General features: G+C 41.8%; 2 protein-coding genes across 2 annotated transcripts; one reads left to right on the forward strand and one right to left on the reverse strand.

Moving 5' to 3' along the window:
• Nucleotides 1–339: 339 nt before the first annotated feature.
• LOC139421404 (kinetochore protein Spc24-like) lies at nt 340–4,141 on the forward strand. Its single transcript, XM_071172268.1, has 5 exons — nt 340–493; nt 596–740; nt 1,374–1,478; nt 1,618–1,694; nt 1,823–4,141. Exons 1-5 carry the CDS (start codon nt 340–342, stop codon nt 1,927–1,929), a joined length of 588 nt encoding a protein of 195 aa, XP_071028369.1. The 3' UTR covers nt 1,930–4,141.
• On the reverse strand, nt 3,947–7,886 carry LOC139421403 (sphingosine 1-phosphate receptor 1-like). The gene is made up of 2 exons (XM_071172267.1): nt 7,791–7,886; nt 3,947–6,188 (listed from the first exon to the last, which is right to left on the reverse strand). The coding sequence occupies exon 2, from the start codon at nt 5,912–5,914 to the stop codon at nt 4,709–4,711; it is 1,206 nt and encodes a 401-aa protein (XP_071028368.1). The 5' UTR covers nt 5,915–6,188; nt 7,791–7,886; the 3' UTR covers nt 3,947–4,708.
• Between the last annotated feature and the right edge of the window lie 6,670 nt (nt 7,887–14,556).

Below are 14,556 nucleotides of genomic sequence, written 5' to 3' on the forward strand. Positions count from 1 at the left end.
ACTATTAACTCTTTATAGTGTTTTATTTACATTTTAGAGGCGATAAGTTGGACAGATCGAGTGGGGGAAAAACTCCAAAGACCCCAAGGGCTCATTGCCTTGTTGAATTATGCAGAAACGTGCAGCGTTTAGGTCATGTAATTGAGAAATTGTGCTTTACAATGGTATTGACATTACAGTTGATCTGGAAGTATTACGTTTTTGGGGTGCTAAAATAAGGGCAATTGTACGGACCAAGGCGATGTACGAGTTTACGTGAGTTTAAGTTAGTCTGCTCTAGAACAGGCAGTAATTTATAATCTATTTCTACTAACATTTCCACAGAAAAGACGTGTCACCATGCTTCAGGACGTTATGGACACGGGAGAGTCGATGGTCAAAATACTGAAAAGCAGCAAAGCTGACGATGAATTAAGAAAAGTGAGAGAAAAACAGCAGTCTTTCTTTGAGCGACACATGGACACGATGAAAACCATCACACTGGTGTTAAACGGTAAGGAAAAACAATAAACTTGTAGATCCTATCATATGATAACTTACTTTCTTTCCATACCTTCAAGATATATAGCTTAATCTTCATCGCCATTGTCCTCAGGTGTAGTTCAGTGTGAGGATGAGGCGAGCCAGAAGCTGCTGGACATGGAGAGGCAGAAGAGCCAGGCAGAGTGGGAACTAGACAGCCTGGAGCAGGAGCTGCAGCAGTGTACAGCAAGGAGCCAGAACATGGACTCAGAACTACAGTATCCTTCACCCAGTCATGCTCTGTCTCTACACAGAACAAGTTCTAAATGTACTGCAATTGGTGCTCTCTAACGTGCACATGAATGCTGTGTTGCCCAGATAATACATATAGGGAGCAGTCACATTCTACCCTGAGCTTGTCCATTGCTGCAGGCTGACCAGGCTGCCATCCATTGATGAAAGTATTTTGAGACTTCAGTTTATATGCCATACAGTGAGCATGCAGAGGATCCTCCTGGTGACTAGTGCGGAAGTGTGTTAAAATCTGCAACAACCCCTTTAAATCAGCTGTTTTCTCGAAAGAGAAATGCATGCACAGATTTTTTTTTAAAGAAGAAAAAAAAGCTACATAGATTTGATCTACTAGCTAAATGTCTTTATCACGTTACACTTATTTTTGGACTCCTGTAAATGTAATTCACCTGATGACATACTAGTGGACAAGGATTATTATTTAATACAAGCAAATTTGTTTCCTCACCTCCGCTCCTCAATTACCCTTGACTTTTTTCAAAATCAGGCAAGGAGAGGTTGGAGTTGAGGAGTAGTAGAGGATGGAGTTGAGGAAGCGAGGAGTCGAACAGCACCAATTGAGATCCTCCCCGTGTTGGTTTCCTTGACCTGTTCCTCAGGTTCCTGCAGAGGAAGCTGGAGAGTCTGCGTGACTCGGAGCAGGAGCTGCAGACCCTGCAGCAGGAGGTTGATGATGACACTACGGAGGTCATCCCATCAGCCATGTGAGTAGGACTAACAGCATACTGAAATAATCACTCCCAACACCACACGAGCCCACCACACGAAACCATGATAGTCGGTGAGCATTGATCTCACATCATGAACAGCATGGTGCAACTTGACAAACTGTTAATTCTGCAGATACGTGGCCCAGTTGTACTACAAGGTGACCAAGATCAAGTGGGAGTATGACACGGAGCCACACATTCTGAGAGGAGGTATTTGTCACTGCATAACTGTTTTTCCATCACAAAGTCACAAATGTGGAATTCTTGTTTAATGGCTGGCTGATGTGGGTTTTAGTTGCGTTTTAACTAAAGTTTGAGTGTACTTTAATCACTTTCAGTGCACTATGGAGCTGACCTGGCCACACCAATCAACATAGACACCTCTGTGCTGTCTCGGTGTTCAGTCAGTGATGAGCTGTGGAACTTTGTCAGCACTGAATGGTAGAAGAAATCAAAGGAAAGTTGCTATATTTGTCCAGTAGTTGGATTGTCTGTTTATGTGTTGTGTGTTGTAATACATTTGTTTTATACTAAGATTGTATTCCTATTGTTGGTATTGACTTCCATGACATTTTGTTATATTGAATAAAGTAGTTTTCCTAAACATCACATTACTTAGAACAATTATTTGAGTAGTAACCTATAACCCTAGCTTTTATTTGTATCTACTTTCACCATAGTCATTATGATTTTTATAGAGTTATTTTCCCCCAATAGGTCATTGCAAGCCCACTGCTTTTACAATACAGTAATACTGAAATTACTGTATTGAAAAGTTGGGTGCTGCTCACCTTTTAAATGCAATAAATGTCCAATGTGAAGGTGTGCTTATGCAACAGACAGTATTCTGTACAGCGTTGCAGCAACAAAACATTTTTAAATAACTTTTATTTGCAAAGTTTGTGAGTTACTGGAATGGTAACTGTTATTCATGGTAAATGCTATTCCTCCATGGGCTTTCCATGTCTAAAGCAAGGAGGATGCACAATTGGCTAGTGTTTCTGAGATTTTGGTTTAATAAAAAGTTTTTTGCTCACACACAATTTATGCAACTCTTACCATTACTCTTCATTGCACGTCCCACACGTTTTGTAAATGAGTCATTTTATTGCCGATGCTTAGGTAGGTTTCTGCCAGTGTAGCATGTGGTGAGTAGTTTATTTGATACAGGGCGGGGGACAGGTTTCGTTTGGATCTCAACTCGTGTAACCCCGTCAGCTGGTGGTTTCTTGTTGATAATCTTACTGGAAACGGGGCGTCAAGTATATTGTCCCCAATGACTGCTGCCTTCTCTCTGTGTTGCCACAAGCGCATGCCTACTTCTTGGGTTGTTGCTTGTGGTATGGATTTGGTGCACTGTGGGTTAAGTGGGGGGTTTGTTGCGTGTGCTTGTGTGTTTACTTCAATAACTTCAGCATCAATCCGACATTTACATTTTATTGTGATAAAATCTGCTCTGCTCTATCGTGGGAAACTACACCTTGGTGTATATGTATATGTTGGAGACTGATACATCTTAAGTGAATTAAGTTGACATTTGCTTATCAGTGTTTATGCACTTTTCAGTGTTGAAGTATATGGTATGTGATGACTATATAGGTCAAAGCCTTTTATAGCTGGTGGATGATGGGAGTGTAAGCTTCCTGTGAAAGATCTGAAACATCGCACTCACCACATTGACACTAGCACTTTCATATTATCACACATGAGGCCTCTGGCTTCACAAAGATTTGGTGAGAGGAAATAATTCGATTAAATGTTATTTGTATGGATGTTTATTCTGCAAAACAATGACCAAAAATACTTTTTTTTGTAGATGTTGTTCACATTTATTTATCGTTTGAATGTACATATAAAACATTGGCAGTGGCCTCATAAATTAAGTTTAGTTCAGAATAAACAAAATACAGATACTATAGTTAATTTTATTTACACAATATACCGTATAGTACAGTAAGACCGATATATCTTCTTTTTTTTTCATTTGTACATTTATATACAATGTGAAAGATTTCAATTGCTTGCTTTCAAACATCACTGCTGTCACAATGGAACGTTATACATGGAACCCCAAGCATTTGTGGTTTGTCTTTACTAATGTCTATTAACCACTGTTTACAGAAGATACACCTAACACTTCATTGCATGAGAGGGATATTCTCCAGCTTGTTCAGGAAAGTTCTGAAGGCTATTGTTTTTGTGAACAGGCTGTGTTCAATATGTTTTCCATACTTTGAGTCCACAAAATCAGAGCTGTCAATAAGCCTAATCTGTCCTTTTTATTGCTCACAATCATGTCTGCTGCTACGTGTGTTTTAGAGACCTCCAAAGATGTGCAAACCAGAAGAGGCATCAATGTGAAATTCTCTGTGTGTCTTAGCCACCAAGCCTCTAATGTTGGTCTGCAAACCTCTACCCAGAATTCCAGATGACAAAAATGACATAGTTCTGGCAGCAGTTTTGGGTGTGGATGCTTCATGTTTTAACTACATGTCATTATGTTTGTATTATGTATTTTCTCTAGAGGGGATATAAGGATGAGCCTTAGCATGACTCAAATGTATACTTTAAATATATGTATGACTCAAAATAAAATGTACTGAATGTGTTTTCAATGTTTGTATAATAAAAAACATGAATAAAGTTAATTTCACAGCTGCTGGTTGAGTGGTTCTCTTTAACTACCGTTAAATGGTCAATTCAAAATACTGCTACAAACATGAATCCATTCCTTCAAGGAGGGTTTTTCTATTCTGCAGTTTGGATTATGGAAGATATACTGTATCTCAGCATACGAGAAAAGGAATTTCACAGTATGAGAACAGCATTAATTAGTTTAATGCTTCGCGCCGAGGAGTAAAAACCAACAAGGTACAACACTTTGACTGAGGCTTGACTTCCTTACAAAAGACCGACCAGTCTTTAAGTGGAAACCCCCAGTTTATCTGTCTAGGAAGAAAATGCCAGACCAGGGGAGGAAGGCAAAACATAGGACAATGGTGGTTTCCGCTGACGTTCTCTACCATTGAGGTGAGAGGAAGAGTATTACTTCCTCCTTGCTTGTAGTTCCATTTACAACCCATACGTAACATGTAGTAGTCTCACAGCTGTAAGATGGTGCCGAAGATTGGTCCAGTCAAGGGGGTCTCCAGAACTCTGCTCTTACTGTAATTGGACAATTAATCATTATTACTGCTGAGTCACATTGGGCCGTCATGGACAAGTCATGTCTTTGACATCCTGGGGTAGATGGCTTTAATAGTGGAAGGGGTGAAGTTGGCAGAGGAGACTGTGATCTCCAGGCCCTCCAGCCTATGGGAGGGTGCCTCAGTCTTACTGGTACTGCACTCTAGGAAGGGCACACCTATCTTCTTCACCTGGCCATCCTTGGTGAGGAGGCAGCGTCGACACAGCAGCCTCAGGATGGCCCTCCTCATGTCCTTACTGGTCAGGGTATAGATGATGGGATTGAGGAGAGAGTTGAACATGGCGATGCCCAGGAAGTAGTCCGCCTTGAAGAGCACCTGGCAGCTCCGTGCCGGGCAGCAGAAGTCCAGCAAGAGGAGGATGAAGAGAGGCAGCCAGCAGATGATGAAGACGCCCAGCACGATGGTGACAGTCTTCAGCAGGGCCATGTACTTCTGGGACTTGCGGGCCAGGCCTTTGCGCTGCGAGCCAGAGCCCAGGTGCTTTGTGTTGGACCTTACAGTGTGGAAAATGCGCACATAAAGCACCACGATAGCCAGCAGCACAGCGGTGAACACAGTGATGAAGAAGAGGATGTAGCTTTTGGCGAAGAGTGGCAGGACGGTGGAGCACTGGTCCAGACGGCCCATACAGTTCCAGCCCAGGACGGGCAGCACCCCCAGGAACACTGACAGCACCCAGCTGGCCCCGATCAGGGCAAACATCCGGCCTCGCTTGGCCCCCTGGTAGGGCTTCATCCTCACCATGGTGACGTGGCGCTCAATGGCGATGGCCAGGAGGCTGATGACGGAGGCGGCCAGCGTTATAAAGACCCCCCCCTCCCTCAGGAACCACAGCACAGGGGTCATCTTTAAAGTGTTGGCCCCTGAAGTCACAATGTTCACCATGTAGGTGAAGCCTGCTAGCAGGTCTGAGAGTGTTAGGCTGCCTAACAGATAGTACATGGGCATATGGAATTTCTTATTCTTCCAGATGGCCAACAGCACCACAGCATTCTCCAGCACTATGAGCAAGCAGATCAGCAGGAAGGCTATGGCCTCTGGCTTTAGTCCATCCTTGTACTTGTTCTCCTTCAGTTTGCCTGTGTAGTTGTAGTGTTCTCTGATGACAGCATTGCTCTGGTACTCGCGGAACATCCGGAGCAGGTACCCTACCGAGGGGGTCATGGGAACCACAGTGGGGGCAGCAACAGCAGCGTAAGCAGCATGCGATGCTTCTTCCATTGGTATTCTGGGAATGTTGCTTTCTTTTTAGCTGACAAGATGCTTTCCACTCTGCGTCACATAGTTCTTAGGCAGTCCATAATTCAATATGTTGGAAGTGGGGAATGTACATTCCTTAGGAAATCTATCTTTGAATGTCGTTTCTGACAGATCAGTCCAGTTTTTTGTATTTAGTATAAGAATGGATGGTAATAAGAATCCTCAATGTGATAGCATTATCCAAAACTGGGCAATGCCTGGACAATCCACTGGATGGCTCAGACAAGCAAGAAACCTGGAAACAAAATAACAGTATTGAAATACAGTATAATAGCCTATTTATCTGTAACAACACACACATGCAAAGAAGAGGGGGGGGGGGGGGGGGGGGGGCGTACATTCCTCATTAATCTTGTAATTAACAGTACCTGTCTTTGTTCAAATTCTAATAGAATGTTTTTGAGTATGAAACTAGCAAAGACATTACTCCACAGGTACCTTATAAATGAGAAATTACCAAGCTAAGGCACCAGTAAAAAATACATAATAACAGAAATCCCAATATTAGCGTTTTGACCTGGAGAAACTTGGCCTATTATGTCACTAATTCATATTAATCTTTAGCATATTTATCTTTATTTCCAGCTCAGTTTTTTGGGGGGGCAAAACTGTCATTTTGCCTGTGAACTTTGATTAATTATCTCGATGCACACGTGAACAGAAATGTAGGCACACTCACATACAGTATACACATATACTTCCACTGACACCCCAACACACACATGCACACCCAAACACACACACAAACACTTTTTGTATGCACTAAATCTCCTGCACTGACTCTATACACACACACACACTGGACTCTACAATCACACATACTTGCACTAACACCTCAAAACACACACACACACACACAATACATATGCCCACACATAAAACGCGCACACATGCATACTCTCTCTCTCTCTCTCACTCACACACACACACACACACACACACACACACACACACACACACACACACACACACACACACACACACACACACACACACACACACACACACACACACACGCACATACACACGCTACCGTCTATTTACTGTCTATTATCTATCCTGTTGTCAAGTCACTTTGTCACTTTACCCGTACCTATATATACACAGCTACGTCAACTACCTCTTACCCCTGCACATCGACTCCGTACAGGTACTCCCTGTATAGCCATTTTATATTCACTCGTTATTGTTATTCGTTGAGCACTGGGTATTTATTCCTTGTCCCACTATTTCTATTTCTATTTTTTTTATCTTTAACTCTGCATTTTTGGAAAAGGACCCGTAAGTAAGCATTTTAGTGTCAGTCTACACCTGTTGTTTACGAAGCATGTGCAAATACAATTGTATTAAATTGTATTTGAGGCACTATTGCCTATCTGTTTGAAACATAGCATATGATAAAACACTACTTCAAAATTATTATGGATTGGGTATGCAAATGTATGAATTAAGTTACGTTTTTTAAATAACTATTAGTTATTCAAGTGTTTTATTATTTCAGAAAAATAACAAGACAACACTGAAATCTGTTGTTTTCATCAACTTATCAGTGGGCAAGTATAGGCTACAGGCTTGTATCAAAATTGTGAAGCTAAATATCTGGATTTTCCACAACATTGCTGAATTTCTCAAATATAAGACACATTAACCTGTCCTTGCTTTAGCCTAGTTATTATATGCCATCAAATTATAGAATTTCGATCAACTGTCTAAAACACCATAATATCTGTTGAATAAATAAATACCAAACAAGTATCATTCAAATATCTATAAAAACGAAAAATACCCCGTACAAATATAAGTAGGCTATTACACAAATATAACTGCAAAGACCTACCTTTTAAAAGTTTAACTTTGCCTGAGAACGTGTTCTTATTTTGCGCAGTTGTCTTTCGTTGAATACAGTACGCTCTCACTGATGATCAGACGTGACAGATTGTGATAAGAGAAAATAGACTGGTACGAGACTCGACTTGAAGTGGGCTGGGCTGGACTCTGCCCTCCAACGCTCAGCCTTCCTCTCCTTTAATTGGCTTCTGAAGTCACAATAACTGTAGGTAAATAAATTGCCCGAGGTGGCTTGGAGATGAAATAGCATTACTCTCTGGTTTACAATTAATTCAGGAATGCAGTGGGAGGCATTTATGATCTATTTTGGCTACAGGCAGTGGCGCAAGCTGGAATGTATAAAGGTGCATTCTTTCTAGGTCAATGCCATCTGATATGTTTTTGATCGGTGGTTGTAAAATGGATCACTATACTACTTCCCAACCTGGTCTCAGAGCATTTCATATGATTCTGTACATAAATACATCACACTACATTTAGTTAAGTTTCGTATGGTATGTATTAATCTATGTTATGTTTCGTATGGTATGTATTAATTTGTGGATGTCCGTCATCCATTTCGTATTATAAGTTCCCAATTACAATTGGTATGATATGTTATAAATGTGCAAAATGTACAACATGTTACGAATTTGCTAAATATATGATATGTTATGAATTCCAATTTGTTGTGGCTAACGTTAGCTAGGTGGCTAGGAGGCTAATATTAACCTTAGCTAGCTGACTAATGTTAGCTAGGGGTTAGGGTTAAGGTTAGGTTAAGGGTTAAGGTTAGGTTAAGGGTTAAGGTTAGGGTTAGGGTTAGGGGAAGGGTTAGCTAAAAGGGTTAAGGTTAGGGTTAGGGGAAGGGTTAGCTAACATTCTAAGTAGTTGCAAAGTAGCTAAAAAGTAGAAAGTAGTTGAAATGTTGCTAATTAACTAAAATGCACAAGTTTTCCGTGATGAGATTTGAACACGCAACCTTTGGGTTACTAGACATTCACGTTATATGCTCGACCAATCACTGATTCAGTGATTGATTTATTTAAGTTGAAGGCATTCAGTTGTGCAACTGACTAGTTACCCCCCTTTCCCTTTCCCTCCTCTAATTTTGCCTTAAGTTACCTTCTGTCTCATGTAACCATACCAAGCGTAACATATCATACGATGTAAAGTGTTGGTCCCATGTTTCATGAGCTGAAATAAAAGATCCCAGAAATGTACCATACGCACAAAAAGCCTATTTCCCTCAAATGTTGTGCATATATTTGTTTACATCCCTGTTAGTGAGCATTTCTCATTTGCCAAGATAATGCATCCACCTGACAGGTGTGGCCTATCAAGAAGCTGATTAAACAGCATGATCATTACACAGGTGCTCCTTCTCCTGGGGACAATAAAAGGCCACACTAAAATATGTAGTTTTGTCACACAATACAATGCCACAGATGTCTCAAGTTTTGAGGGAGCGTGCAATTGGCATGCTGACTGCAGGAATGTCCACTTGAGCTGTTGCCAGAGAATGTTAATTTCTCTACCATAAGCCGCCTCCAGTGTCGTTTTAGAGAATTTGGCAGAACATTCAACCGGCCTCACAACCGCAGACCACGTGTAACCGTGCCAGCCCAGTGGATGTGGAGGTCCCACATCCGGCTTCTTCACCTCATCTGAGACCAGTCACACAGACAGCTGATGAAACTGAGGAGTATTTCTATCTGTAATAAAGCCCTTTTATGGGGAAAACTCATTCTGATTGGTTGGGCCTGGATCCCCAGTGGGTGGGCCTGGCTCCCAAGTAGGTGGGCCTATGCCCTCCCAGGCCCACCCATGACTGCGCCGCTGCTCATTTATTTCAATTCACTGATTTCCTTATATGAATTGAAAGTCAGTAAAATCATTGAAATTGTTGCATGTGCGTTTATTTTTTTGTTCAGCATAATTTGAGGGTCCAGATTTACTTTTACTATGTTACGTCTAGTATATGAGACCAGACTGCACTTCCTACAATGATATGGTACTTACTTTTTCAAGTTTTATTGGTTTACTTCTTATATTTACTCACATTCTGAATGAAAACGTGGACCATGGTTAATTTTTTCATGATTTGGACAATGCTCTCTGTCAGTTCCCACAGTTCTCAATGCGTATAGAGTATGTAGACCTTCCCTCATAACCGCACATGCTTCTGAGGATGGGGAGGATGACGGAAATACAACAATTTGTGCAGTTGTGATAAATTACTACATTAGTATGTGGAAATTACTTAAAGGGTGGCTGAGTGGCTGGATCCTACTTTCTCTAAACAGGAAGCCGTCTCATTGTGCCTAGAAGGGAGAGGGATTTCTTGAGAAACACTTATGAAGTCATAGTAAGACGGATTCGACACTGTCACTGTGCATTCCAGCTTAACGTGGAACACACTGTCCTTTGGGAATGCAATGCCACCTTATTCATTTCCCGTTAGAAGAGGACTCATAATACGTTGTAAACAAATCACATTTACCAAACACACATACATTGTTTTTGTTACTGCATGAGACATGATACTCTTTTTTAGTCGATTGGGTTCCATTCCTCTGACATGCTCCATCAGCTTCTAGAGGCTAAATCTATTTAAGCAATTTTTCTCTGTAAGGCTGTTTTATTTAACTGTTGAGGAGGCATACTTCTCACGTCAGCTGCTTCTCTGGAGTTAAACTATTTATTTTCTTTCCCCCATTAAGTAATTTTCAGTTGGCCCTGCAGTAGAGAACTGGTGGTAAACCTTGACTTGTCCTTCCTGTCTCAGTTGTCCCCTGGCCAAAGGCCCACCCAGTGGCTGCTTGCTAAGAAGGTGATCCTCTCCATGGGCCTGTCACCCGAGTGGCAGTTAGCCTCCTGCTGTGACACTATCTCACCATATCACCCTCATTAACACACAAAGAGTAGACAGAATGACACCCGACTCAGCCCAGCTGCTTCCCACAGTAGGAATCTACTCAGTCCCCCATTATTCTCCTTCAGGTCTTGTGTCTGTACTCTTCATTAGTCGCCCATCGCCCCTAGGGAGTATAGTACATGCATGAAGTGCTTTGAATTTGGATGATATATTTCTGTGACATTGGTCTTGTAATGAGAAAGTCAATGGGAGTAAAGATGAGTTTTTAATGTACCTGTTGTTTGTGTGCTCTGTGTGTTGTTGTCCTTTTAGGGAAGGCACGTTGCCAGTACGGCTGTCATGTCTTGACTGATGAGCCAGAAATTCCCCCAAAAAAGAAGGTCCCTGTTGATCAGTCTGATAATTCTGCTTGTTTCATAATGATACAGGATCATTTCTCTCTTACTATTTTGTCCATTGTGGGATGTGAGAAAGCCAATCACACCTCAGTGTAGCATTGCATTCTGAGACTATGACAACTTCCTTTGGCTGCAGCATTTCAGCGCTAATCCAGTTGACGAGCAACATTCTCACCTCAGAATCATATTCTCACCTCAGTCAAAATAACACAGTGCCTGCCGTACATACTGTATGAAGGACCATGAAAAGGTCATGAGAAAAGCAATCACACCTTCCCACTGCTTAGAATGGTGTTTCGTTAGTGTGTTTATCCAATCAAGAGCGTTAAATATCTTCATCCTCTGATTCAACGCTGACCCCTTCACTTCACAGGGTCAACAGAACAGGATAAAAGTGAGGGGTTAAACAATATTTCATCTGGATGACACTGGTTGAACTCAAAAGGACATGTCTTCTCATCCATCCTTTGGCTCACCTCAATCAGCCTGACTAACCGGTGTCTGTATGTAGCCTCGCTACTGTATATAGCCTCGCAACTGTATATAGCTTTTTACTGTTGTTTTATTTCTCTACTTGCCTATTGTTCACCTAATAATTTTTTTTGCACTATTGGTTAGAGCCTGTAAGTAAGCATTTCACTGTAAGGTGTGTAACCTGTTGTATTCGGCGCACGTGACAAATAAACTTTGATTTGATTTCCCTTACACCCCTACTTGTTCCACACTATCTTATTGGCAGGATTCATCACAAAACATACAGCACGTAGATGCAAGCCACAAGCTCCACATGAGCAGAAAGTGTTTGCACTCTTTCTTCTCTCTTCTCTCTTTCTCTCTCAGTTAAATGCAAAGTGTCATATTTCAGATGTACAGTAGGTTGAGAGAGTGACTGTTTTTTAATTTGGAAGTTGTTGAGTTGGGCGGCTTGTTGACCCGATGTTGCACTGGGTGAAGTGAGGTCATGGGATTTCCACTCCTCCTGTCTGGAGTACCGTAACTGGGTAGGGTGGCTTGGACACAGCCTCTGTCCATCACAAACCTCTCACAGAGACTACAGTGGAGAGACTAAAGGACAGAGACTGACAGAGTTCATAAAAATGTCTCTGAACGTGCGCAACAAGTTGCTCGCCTGCCTTTCTGTGTAGAAAGTCCAGGTTTTGATGGTGATTAACTACAGCTTAGTGTTCAAACAATGACCACAGCCCAAGTTCCAAGTGAGAGGAAGTAAGAGGAACATATGAAACTGCTGGACTTGTTTCCTTTCCATTACTGGTCCGCCTACCTCTGTCAGGCACGTCACCTGACTCTCCTCCCAGCCACTGGCTGTCTGGAGCACTCTGAGGCTGTCCTGTGATGCAGTCCTTTTCTAAACCACACAACAGGACTCACTACACTATTCTGTCACAATTTGAATATGGATAGATGGATGAAGATTGTATTTGCCTCCCTCTCTTGTCCATTCCCTGTGTGTGACTTCTAGTATGTAAACTAGCATGTCTTACATGGAAATGCATGCAAATATATCAAACATGGGCAGCAATTGTTGTATTAAGTGTATGGGCCATAGTCTCTACTCGCCTGTAGGTCTGTAGCTTTGTGTGTTTGAAATTCTCAAGTAGAGCAGAATGTCAAATTGCTGTGATCCAGACTTTTTGTTTTTATAAGGAAACACACTCTTGAAGTTTAGCCTTTGTGTGTAAGCCAGGCAGACTTTATAGAGAGGGGTGGTCCAATAAAACAGAAATTACACTGGAATGCATTCATTTTTTTCACTGGGTAAACAAACTTGTTTTAATCTTTTCCCATGTACATTTTTCCTCTTTTTGAGTGGAACAGGAGATGGAAAATGCTTTGTTCAGTTTGATGTTGTCATTGCAGTCAGCGGGGATTGTCTGGGACAAATAAACAACAGGAAGAGGCTCCCATTTGGGAACAGTTTGATTATACACACACTCTGCAAAATGTGAATGTGACTTTGTCTATGCATAAACACCAACATCCTCAGCTTTTATCTAAACCTCTACAAATCCTCACTCTGAAGCTGACTTTTTCAATACAAACCCCTACCACAGAGATATCACCCTAAAAGTGCAGTGTCAACACATTTTCCCTGCTGCTGTGTCTCCTCGTCTATCAACATAATATAACAAAGCATTCCAGGTCCCCTTTTCACTGACGTAGCAACCTTCTGAAACACTACATTCTAGGGGTTGGTTTGGTCCCCAGCCCCTCCCCAGGCCTTAGGATAAAGGGTTTTACTGACAATGTTACACTTACTGTCACTTTAAATTCTCAGGCTCCCTAGCTGGCATCATGTTGGATGACCTAACATTTTTGCTCATGCTATTACATCTGTACTTTTCCAGGTTAGCTGTTGCTGAGTGTGATTTGAATGAAGAGTCTTATGAAAAGCTGTTTTGTTCTTCGAAGACGCACTGAATCGTGGTTTGGGATGAGTTCATCCTGGACGGAGGGATGGAAGAAAGAACATTCCATGGAGAAGGGGAGAAGGGGTGGGGGTGTAACCGTTCTGGGTGAGTCATGTGAATGAATGAGTTAGGTCTTTCACCAGATTTATTCTAACTTTTTCAATGACCAATATGCACCAAACAGCCCACCATGTCTTAGTCAGGAGTCATATTCTGGGAAGAGCCACCCTCACTTCCACACAGAGGGGGCAGCCATGTTGGAGGGGGGCGGAATCCGAAATGAAATGGTAAACAGTAAGACTCTTTTCATCAAGACGATGGGAAAATCCAGCATCCGACCCTGGGACCCTGGGACCCTGGGACCCTTTCCAGTTTTGGTGTTCCCCTGGTACACGATAAAAGACTGAATGTGTATTCATTGAATTAATGAATACACATGAATAAAGTTGTCTTCATTTTTCCTCTGGTGAACTCCAGCACTAATGAGATCTAGCCCTGGGTTCATACTCTCTTCCTGTAGAGAGGAGAGCATACCCTCTGACCACATCACCTGTGTGTTAGCTACTGAGGTACAGGATATGGGTCATTGTAACAGTGTCTCACTGTCACCTTTTATGGGTTTGGGGGAAGTAATATAATATCTCTGATTTGTATTTAGGATAGAATCTGGAAGTGTACAGACCTAATATGTAATGTAAAACCATTCTAATAAGCACACGTCAACATTAAAAATAGCTTTTTTTCAGGCCCATTGTCTGTATTCAATTGCTGTACCTAACTACGACCACCTACAGGCCAGTCATCGTCACAAACATCACGATACCCTAATCCATTGTATAACCTTTCTACCTCCATAAAAAATAAGACCATAAAGTTGAACCTACAGTGTCAGAAGTGAGCCGGACTGGAGTGGCTGGCTTCCCGAGAGGAAGGTTAATCGTTAAAACATGTGTAAAGGCTGATAAGGCAGAACGATACTACTGCCATGCCCTGGAGTCTTTTTCTTCCCTTGTTCCGCTCTTTCTTTTGATTTGGATGCGGTTTGCTTCAAGCGTTTTGACTGTTGATACG

This window comes from Oncorhynchus clarkii, chromosome 12 (assembly GCF_045791955.1).
Source record: "Oncorhynchus clarkii lewisi isolate Uvic-CL-2024 chromosome 12, UVic_Ocla_1.0, whole genome shotgun sequence".
Lineage (NCBI taxonomy): Eukaryota > Metazoa > Chordata > Actinopteri > Salmoniformes > Salmonidae > Oncorhynchus > Oncorhynchus clarkii.